Source organism: Oncorhynchus kisutch, linkage group LG22, assembly GCF_002021735.2.
Source record: "Oncorhynchus kisutch isolate 150728-3 linkage group LG22, Okis_V2, whole genome shotgun sequence".
Lineage (NCBI taxonomy): Eukaryota > Metazoa > Chordata > Actinopteri > Salmoniformes > Salmonidae > Oncorhynchus > Oncorhynchus kisutch.
In genome coordinates this window covers 32,131,605-32,140,799 of record NC_034195.2, presented here as the reverse complement: position 1 = coordinate 32,140,799, position 9,195 = coordinate 32,131,605, and the positions used below count along the sequence as shown (strand labels likewise).

Below are 9,195 nucleotides of genomic sequence, written 5' to 3'. Positions count from 1 at the left end.
TATAAATATATAACCATGCAAGGAAAATAAGGCAAAAAAAAAAATCACTCAGAAGTGAGTGGCTGGTGAGAACATTTCCAAAGGCCATAACTGTGTTTTGACCATAGCCAATAAACTGTATGAGGATACATTTATTTGATTATATTTAACCTGCTGATCCTTAATTTTCCAAAAAGGTTTTGTTTCAGTTTTTCATTAATCATCGTTTAACAGTCGGCAGCCTGCTACTCAGATCTCAAACCCCATATAAAAATATAAAGCATTAAAGAGAGTTTGATAGAGAGATGACAATAAACAGGTTTGTTATGGTCTCAATCGGGCCTGGGCATAATCATGTAGGCCTACATGTGACACTATAGAGGTCTGGATGCCAAATGTTTCACTAATTTCAAAGCCACTGTTAGATGAGAGTTTACTTTTATGTGTTCTGCACATTGAAGGCACAGGCACATTTTCAGTCAATATGAGATGTTAAAACTAACAAACCCTGCAATCAATCAATCAAATGTATTTATAAAGCCCTTTTTACATCAGCCGAAGTCACAAAGCGCTGTACAGTAACCCAGCCTAAAACCCCAAACAATGCAGATGTAGAAGCACGGTGGCTAGGAAAAACTCCCTAGAAAGGCCAAAACCTAGGAAGAAACCTAGAGAGGAACCAGGCTATGAGGGGTGGCCAGTCCTCTTCTGGCTGTGCCGGGTGGAGATTATAACAGAACATGGCCAAGATGTTCAAATGTTCATAAATGACCAGCATGGTCAAATAATAATAATCACAGGCAGAACAGTTGAAACTGGAGCAGCAGCATGACCAGGTGGACTGGGGACAGCAAGGAGTCATCAGACCAGGTAGTCCTGAGGCATGGTCCTATGGATCAGGTCCTCCGAGAGAAGAGAGAGAGAAAAAAAGAGAGAGAATTAGAGGGAGCATACTTAAATTCACACAGGACACCGGATAAGGCAGGAGAAGTACTCCAGATATAACAGACTGAACCTAGCCCCCCGATACAAACTATTGCAGCATAAATACTGGAGGCTGAGACAGGAGGGGTCGGGAGACACTGTGGCCCTGTCCAACGATACCCCCAGACAGGGCTAAACAGGCAGGATATAACCCCGCCCACTTTCCCAAGGCACAGCCCCCACACGCCTAGAGGGATATCTTCAACCACCAACCTACTACCCTGAGACAAGGCCAAGTATAGCCCACAAAGACCTCCCCCATGACACAAACCCGAGGGGCGCACCAACCCGGATAGGAAGATCACATCAGTGACTCAACCCACTCAACTGACGTACCCCTCCTAGGGACGGCATGGAAGAGCACTAGTAAGCCAGTGACTCAGCCCCCGTAATAGGGTTAGAGGCAGAGAATCCCAGTGGAGAGAAGGGAAGCGACCAGGCAGAGACAGCAAGGGTGGTTCGTCCCTCCAGTGCATTTCCTTTCACCTTCATACCCCTGGGCCAGACTAGACTCAATCACAGAACCTACTGAAAGGACGAGTCTTCAATAAAGACTTAAAGGTTGACACCGAGTCTCCGTCTCTCACATAGGTAGGCAGACCATTCCATAAAAATATAGCTCTATAGGAGAAAGCCCTGCATCCAGCTGTTTGCTTAGAAATTCTAGGGACAGTAAGGAGGCCTGCGTCTTGTAACCGTAGCGTACGTGTAGGTATGTATGGCAGGACCAAATCGGAAAGATAAGTAGGAGAACGCCCATGTAATGCTTTGTAGGTTAGCAGTAAAACCTTGAAATCAGCCCTAGCCTTAACAAGGAAGCCAGTGTAGAGTCTAGCACTGGAGTAATATGATTTAAAAAATGTGGTTCTAGTCAAGATTCTTGCAGCTGTGTTTAGCACTAACTGAAGTTTATTTTGTGCTTATCTGGGTCGCTGGAAAGTAGAGCATTGCGGTAGTCTAATCTAGAAGTGACAAAAGCATGGATATATTTTTCTGCATCATTTTTTGACAAAGTTTCTTATTTTTTATTTATTTTTATTTATATATCCGTTATTTTACGAAGATGAAAAAAACTGTCCTTGAAATATTCTTGATATGTTCATCAAAAGAGAGATCAGGGTCCAGAGTAACGCCGAGGTCCTTCACAGTTTTATTTGAGATGACCGTACAACCATCAAGATTAATTGTCAGATCCAACAGAAGATCTTGTTGTTTCTTGGGACCTAGAACTAGCATCTCTGTTTTGTCCGAGTTTAAAAGTCAGAAATATGCTGTCATCCACTTCCTTATGTCTGAAACACAGACTTCCAGGGAGGGCAATTTTGGGGCTTCACCATGTTTCATCGAAATGTACAGCTGTGTGTCATCTGCATAGCAGTGAAAGATAACATTATGTTTCCGAATGAAATCACCAAGAGGTAAAATATGTAGTGAAAATAATAGTGGCCCTAAAACGGAACCTTGAAGACAAATCATCCACAGAGACAAAATTACATCTTTCCGACAGATAAGATCTAAACCAGGCCAGAATTTATCCATGTAGTCCAATTTGGGTTTCCAATCTCTCCAAAAGAATGTGGCGATCGATGGTATCAAAAGCAGCACTAAGGTCTAGGAGCACGAGGACAGATGCAGAGCCTGTCTAAAACCAGACTAAAGCATTTCGTATACGTTGTTTTTCTTCAGGAAGGCAGACTTTTAGTGAGTTTGGTACACATCCAGTGGATAGGGAGCTGTTTATTATATTCAACATAGGAGGGCCAAGCACAGGAAGCAGCTCTTTCAGTAGTTTAGTTGGAACAGGGTCCAGTATGCAGTTTGAAGGTTTAGAGGCCAAGACTATTTTCATCAATGCGTCAAGAGATATAGTATTTAAAAAACTTGAGTGTCTCCCTTGATCCTAGGTCCTGGCACTCAGGACAACTGAGCTTTGGAGAAATACGCAGATTTAAAGAGGAGTCCGTAATTTGCTTTCTTGATCATGATCTTTTCGTCAAAGAAGTTCATGAATTTATCACTGCTGAAGTGAAAGACATCCTCTCTTGGGGAATGCTGCTGTTTAGTTAGCTTTGCGACAGTATCAAAAATACATTTTGTCACGCCCTGGTCTAAGTATTTTGTGTTTATCTTCATGTATTGGGTCAGGCCAGGGTGTGGCATGGGGTTTTGTATTGTGGTGTGTTTTGTCTTGGGGTTTTGGTGTGTATGTATTGGGATTGTAGCTAGTGGGGTTATCTAGCAAGGTCTATGGCTGTCTGGAGTGGTTCTCAATCAGAGGCAGGTGTTTATCGTTGTCTCTGATTGGGAACCATATTTAGGCAGCCATATTCTTTGAGTTTGTCGTGGGTGATTGTCCTTAGTGTCCTCTATGTTAGTTAGCACCAGTATAGGCTGTTTCGGTACGGTTTGTAGTGTTTATTTGTGTTGTTCATTAAACATGGATCGCAATCTACACGCTGCAGTTTGGTCCGAATCTCCTTCACACCTAGAAAACCGTAACACATTTTGGATCGTTCTTATTCTCCTCAATTAAGTTGGAAAAATAGGATGATCGAGCAGCAGTGAGGGCTCTTTGATACTGCATGGTACTATCTTTCCAAGCTAGTTCGAAGACTTCCAGTTTGGTGTAACGCCATTTTCAGTTTGTAGTTGCCAGTTGAGGACTTGTCAGGCATCCATTTCTCAAACTAGACACTAAAGTACTTGTCCTCTTGCTCAGTTGTGCACCGGGGCCTCCCACTCTTTCTATTCTGGTTAGAGACAGTTTGTGCTTTTCTTTCAAAAACAAGGACATTTCTAAGGGACCCCAAAATTTAGATAGGTAGTGTATATATATTTTTACATTGTTTGCAAACTGATATGTAGCACATGTTAATGCCAAAGAAACATGCAAAACAGGCAAGCCCCCCATTTTTGCTAAAAATGTGGGGCTCAAAATGACTGGTCGCCAATGGCTGAATTAAATGTAATTGTACAATTTAAGGCTTTGAAAATAAAACGCTTAGTATATGCTCACTGCTCCGTTGACATTTCAGAGATGAGCTTGTTTTTGTGAGAAATCTTCAAAAAAGCACAGTCATGTCGAATAAATATGAAAAGCGTATCCTGAAATAAAAATGAAAATTACATGGCATGTCTCAAAATCGACATCCATTTTTACCTCTATGAAGAAAGATTACATGTTCAACGGGAAAGTGACCCCGTCAGATAGACAGCAGCCTTAATTATTGCACAGAATCCAGCCTAGTTGATGCGATGCGTTTTTCCAGATTTAACACTTTTTTTTCCCTCTGGCTTCTAATGATTTAGTAACCATAATTCTGTCCATCCTGCACAATGGTGAAAACTCCAATAATTTTTGTACCGAATATGATCGAGACATGGGATTTGGGCCATCCAGGCTGAATCAAATCAGGTGTTGTGCCAGAATTCCCCCCCTTCTAATTTCCTTAATTTTGTGGCTAGAGTCAAATACATTCTGTGGCACACAATAGAGTCAAATACTTTCTATAGAACAAACTTAATAAACCGAATTTAATAAATGTGTGTTATATTAAACATAAAGGTAAGGGCGACATGGGCAGCAGCCCAATGCGGCATTTGCCGGGGGCTGAAGGGGAGGTTCGCCCAGGGTGCCATACAAGCTAGAACCGCCACATTCACTTTGTTAAAAAAAAATACAAGTAATATGATTATTGTGGCATATGTATGTGTGTATATAGCACATTTTATGTTTAGGTTTTCAATATATCACAAACTGTTTCTGCATATTGGTTTATAGTCACACCGAAAACTGCAGACAAAAAATGCTTTCTGCTACTAAGATTAGTGAAATGGAGGCAAAACTGACAACGGAGTGAAGGGCAGAAATCTCAACTGGCAAGCAAGTCGCAGCAATGGAGAACCCAAAGGAGGGGAGAATTCAGGCACCTGTTGTGATTGGGAGTCCCATAAAACAACGCACAATTGGTCCAGCGTCGTCCGGGTTTGGCCGTGATTGTACATACGATTTTGTTCTTAACGGACTTGCCTAGTTAAATAAAGGTTAAATTAAAAAAATACCCTCCGCCCCTACAGACACACCCTAAGAAACGAATTGATCTCTTTGAACAAGTTCTGACTGCATTGCATTACAGAAAAAAAATGTTGTCCTTCACTTTTGGTAATCGTAAACAGGTTTATTTTCTGCCACATTGTGAATTTAAAGCCAACCTGCCTGTCAAAATAGCGTCTCCATGGTAACGTAGTCATAGTGAGCACGAGGACAACCAAAGTCAAACAATCAGAGCTCCCAAGTGTTTGGTCCTAGGGAGCACCCAGTGCGGAGAAGACCAGTGCCGAGAAGACAACGAACTACAATACAGGTTGGCCGTTTAGATCAGGGGGATTTTTTTATATCAATATTTATCTTGCAACAGCTGGCTATTTGCATAAGCGGGCAATTTGAATACAGCCAGACGCGCAGTCACACGGTCAAGGTGTGGAAAATATTTTGTTTTATCGCCCTTGTCCTATATTAACAACAGTATGGTGGTAGGTCTATATCGTTATGATGAATTCATATCTGTTCATAGTTTCAGCTCTAGTATGCTGTTATACACTTTTATTTCAGAGAGAGGTCTCAATTATGGGGAAATCGTTATGTCTATAAATTAACGTCGAGGCAGCGGAGACCCATAAATAGTATAATTAATTAATATAAATAACATATAACAGATAAAACGGGGCTATTTTATTGAGTAAAGCAACTAAACAGTCGTCACACTGATTTTGCTCAAAAATGTAAGAAATTTTAACGCGCAGCTGAGCATATCCCATTATGACATAAATTATGTGCACATCACTATTGCACCACAGTAGTCTGGAACACCAACCAAACAGACAAACGATCTCCAGACACCAGCACTAACTCACCAGCTCTAAAAAGTTAGGCAATTACCCAAATTAAGGCAATCTGCTTTCCACTATCCTAAAAGGGCAGTTTTTAATGAAAACACTATTGGTATGAGCATCCAGCAAGTTTAAATTGACTCTAATTCCATCTGTCCTTGTCCACAGACTAATCATGTCAGGCACTGATGTTTGGGTTGGCTCCTGGAGGCCCCACAAGCCCAGAGGCCCCATTGCTGCACTCTACAGCAGCCCTGGACCCAAGTATGCCCTGCCTGGAGCGACAGGTACAACTAACTTAGTGATTGATTGACTGACTGATTGATTTATTGGTTGATTTGTTATCAACCTTTTGTTTAGTTGGTTGATAGTTTTTTTATTTTGGGGTATAAAAAGACACATGGGCAATCATCTTTGCCTCTTCTTCTTCAGGTCTGAACTACCATGACCCCAGGAAGCTGAAAGCACCGGCGTTCAGTTTTGGGACACGCCATCGCCAATTCAGCTCAGACTGCTCCCCCGGGCCAGGGTACTTGGTTCCCTCCAACATCACCAGGATTGGGCGTGACGGGACCCCTGCATACTCCCTCTACAGCCGCCCCAATGACCCCCAGCTGTTCCAAACCCCCGGACCTGGTCGGTAACACACACCCTTTCTTTTTTGCTCCATCTGCATGTGTTTTATGTCAGGATGCACAGTGGTGCCTTAATGATACCAGTCAGACAGAATGTGGTGATACTCTAACAGTGGATCTAAAATATGACGAACACCTCCTTAACATCTGGAAGATCATCATGCATTGCTTACTGTTTGGGGTTTTAGGCTGGGTTTCTGTACAGCACTTTGTGACATAAGCTGATGTAAGAAGGGCTTTATAAATACATTTGATTAATTGATGTTTCAGTAACAAAAAACAAACTGGTCCTCAGACATCAGTGTCATTTTACATTTCCTGGTACATTTACATGTTTCTTTTACAGATAACATTTCTATAATTTCTACATCCTACTTAATAAAATGTCAACTTTTCTTTTCAAGAAGTGGGAATCCTCGATTTTTCAAACGACACATCTGTCAAGTTCTAAAGCCTTAAAAAAAAAGTTAACTACCAGTTTGCTTAGACAGAGAAGGCCAATAGGCTAATGTAAGACACAACTATTTTAAGATATTTCCAAACCCACAAACGTAAAATCCTATCTTAACTAAGGTGTGATGTCTTATCAACCCTGAGGGCCACCAAGGCCGACGCATTATATTTCTTCATCATTAAACAACGATCACCTTTGGTGTCTATTACATCAGAAGGACAACAACATATCCATTATCAGGACAGACCACCTCCACAGAGGAATGTAGCGTGAACATAAACAAGGCTAGACATTCGCTCAAATGGCAGCCTCTAGCTCAGGTCCACCTGTATGTAAAATGTATGCACGCATGGTTAAGTCGCTTTGGATAAACAAACACACTTGCCAGTACACACACACACACACACACTCACACACAAGCATGCTCAAAACTCACACCGTCTCTCAGAAACTACACACACACATACAGACTCAAGACTTAATTCTAACTGTCTGTTTGGTGTTTCAGGACGCTACTCCCCTGAGAGGTCAGGGAAGTCTGCATATTACTCTGCCCCTGCCTATTCCCTGTCTGCCAGGAGCAAAGGCTTCCGTAACGACCAGACCCCAGGTAACATCCTCTTCAATAAATTCAACACTGTGGCTTTAAGAGACATGGAATAGAATGTTGGCTGTAGAATTTTGAAATGTGATCGATCAAATATTCAGTGAGCATGTTCGATAAACACTAAAAATATGATAGGACTGTGGAATAGAATGTTGGTGTATTTACGAAATGTGATTGTTTGTGTCCTCTCTCTCAGGCCCTGCTGCTTACATGCTGCCCTCTGTGTTGGGGCCTGCCACCGTCAACAAAACCTCCGCCCCTAACTTCTCCCTTCGAGGACGCAGCAAGATCGGCAGCTTCCACGAGGACCTGCAGAAGGTAGATCTGACATGTCAAACACAGACTCTTCAAAATTGACATCTCATCTGTCTTCTTTATCGATGATGGACAGATTGAGTTAGGTAGGCCTGTCGTTCATTGTTTTCTTCCCTCACACTTCTTAACTGTGTGTTTCCATCAGACTCCTGGCCCAGGGACATACAGAGTGGTGGACCCCTGCACCTACAAACACAAACCCCCCCACTACAGCATGACAGGACGCAACAGCATGCCTGGAGACACTACCAGGAAACCAGGCCCTGGAGCTCACCACCCTGAACAGGCAAGACACCTCATCATAACCATATCACACTTCTATAACTGTGTACTTATACAATAATTAAAATAGTAAAATATCTTATATAAAGTTTGTTTCTACCCTCTGTTGCATGGGTAATGCACTAACTGCCCGTCTTCCGTTCCTAGGTGACCTTCACCAGGATCAAACCTCCAAGCTTCTCTTTCGGAATTCGTCATTCTGAGTTCATCGCTCCGCTTATAGTGGGCTTGGCGGAATAGGAACCCTTCCCATTCCTCCATTTACCTCATTCCTTCCCAACATCCCTTTTCCTCATCTACCCCCTTATCCCAGCAATAAATTCAGCAGTATCAAAATGCTCTGCAGTGAAGAAAGTAGTTAATTGTGCCTTATTGTTCTTATGTATTGCCTATCCTGCATGGAGTACAATGATGCTGGAAGACAAGCTAACCTGCTAACCAAGCTAATCCTTGTTGATGATTAAAAACAAAAGTATATTTTTTTATATGAAGGCTATGTTTTATCACATCAATTTGATTTGAATAACTGAGAAAAACACATCGGCTATCACGCACGCTTGAACGTTATGAATACTTATGTGGGGGGAAAGGATTAGGCTTGTACTACACAAACACTACTTCACCTGTGGCCTCCCTTCATATTTTGTGTTACTTGTATGTTGCCTGAATGCTATGATTTGGGGAACACTTCTTTGGCCCAATACTGTTTTAATTTGCACCACACGAGATTCAGAGTGTGATATTATGCCAAAGGTTTATGACCACTTTCAGTATTAAAATTATTCTGAAATACCTAGTATTATATTTTATTGTTCCAATACCAAAGATGTGGTTTGATATAACATTGATCTGACATGCTTCTTCTCAAACCATAATGACTTGGCTATGTTCACTCACTTTGATGTTATAACATGTCAAACGTGTACAATTGTGGTGATAAATAACGCTAGTTTTAAATAAATACATTTTCAACGAATATACTTTTTTCTGTCATGGAAAAATAAACCTTTGGACAATCTTTGGAAATAGCCCAATATAACCCATTTTCA

The 9,195-nt window shown here is 41.6% G+C and overlaps 1 protein-coding gene across 1 annotated transcript; it reads left to right on the top strand.

Annotated features, from left to right (window-relative positions):
* Positions 1-4,826: 4,826 nt before the first annotated feature.
* Positions 4,827-9,122, top strand: cimap1b (ciliary microtubule associated protein 1B). The gene is made up of 7 exons (XM_020456483.2): positions 4,827-5,327; positions 6,022-6,140; positions 6,286-6,489; positions 7,451-7,552; positions 7,746-7,867; positions 8,010-8,150; positions 8,294-9,122. The coding sequence occupies exons 2-7, from the start codon at positions 6,029-6,031 to the stop codon at positions 8,384-8,386; spliced, it is 774 nt and encodes a 257-aa protein (XP_020312072.1). The 5' UTR covers positions 4,827-5,327; positions 6,022-6,028; the 3' UTR covers positions 8,387-9,122.
* Positions 9,123-9,195: the final 73 nt, after the last annotated feature.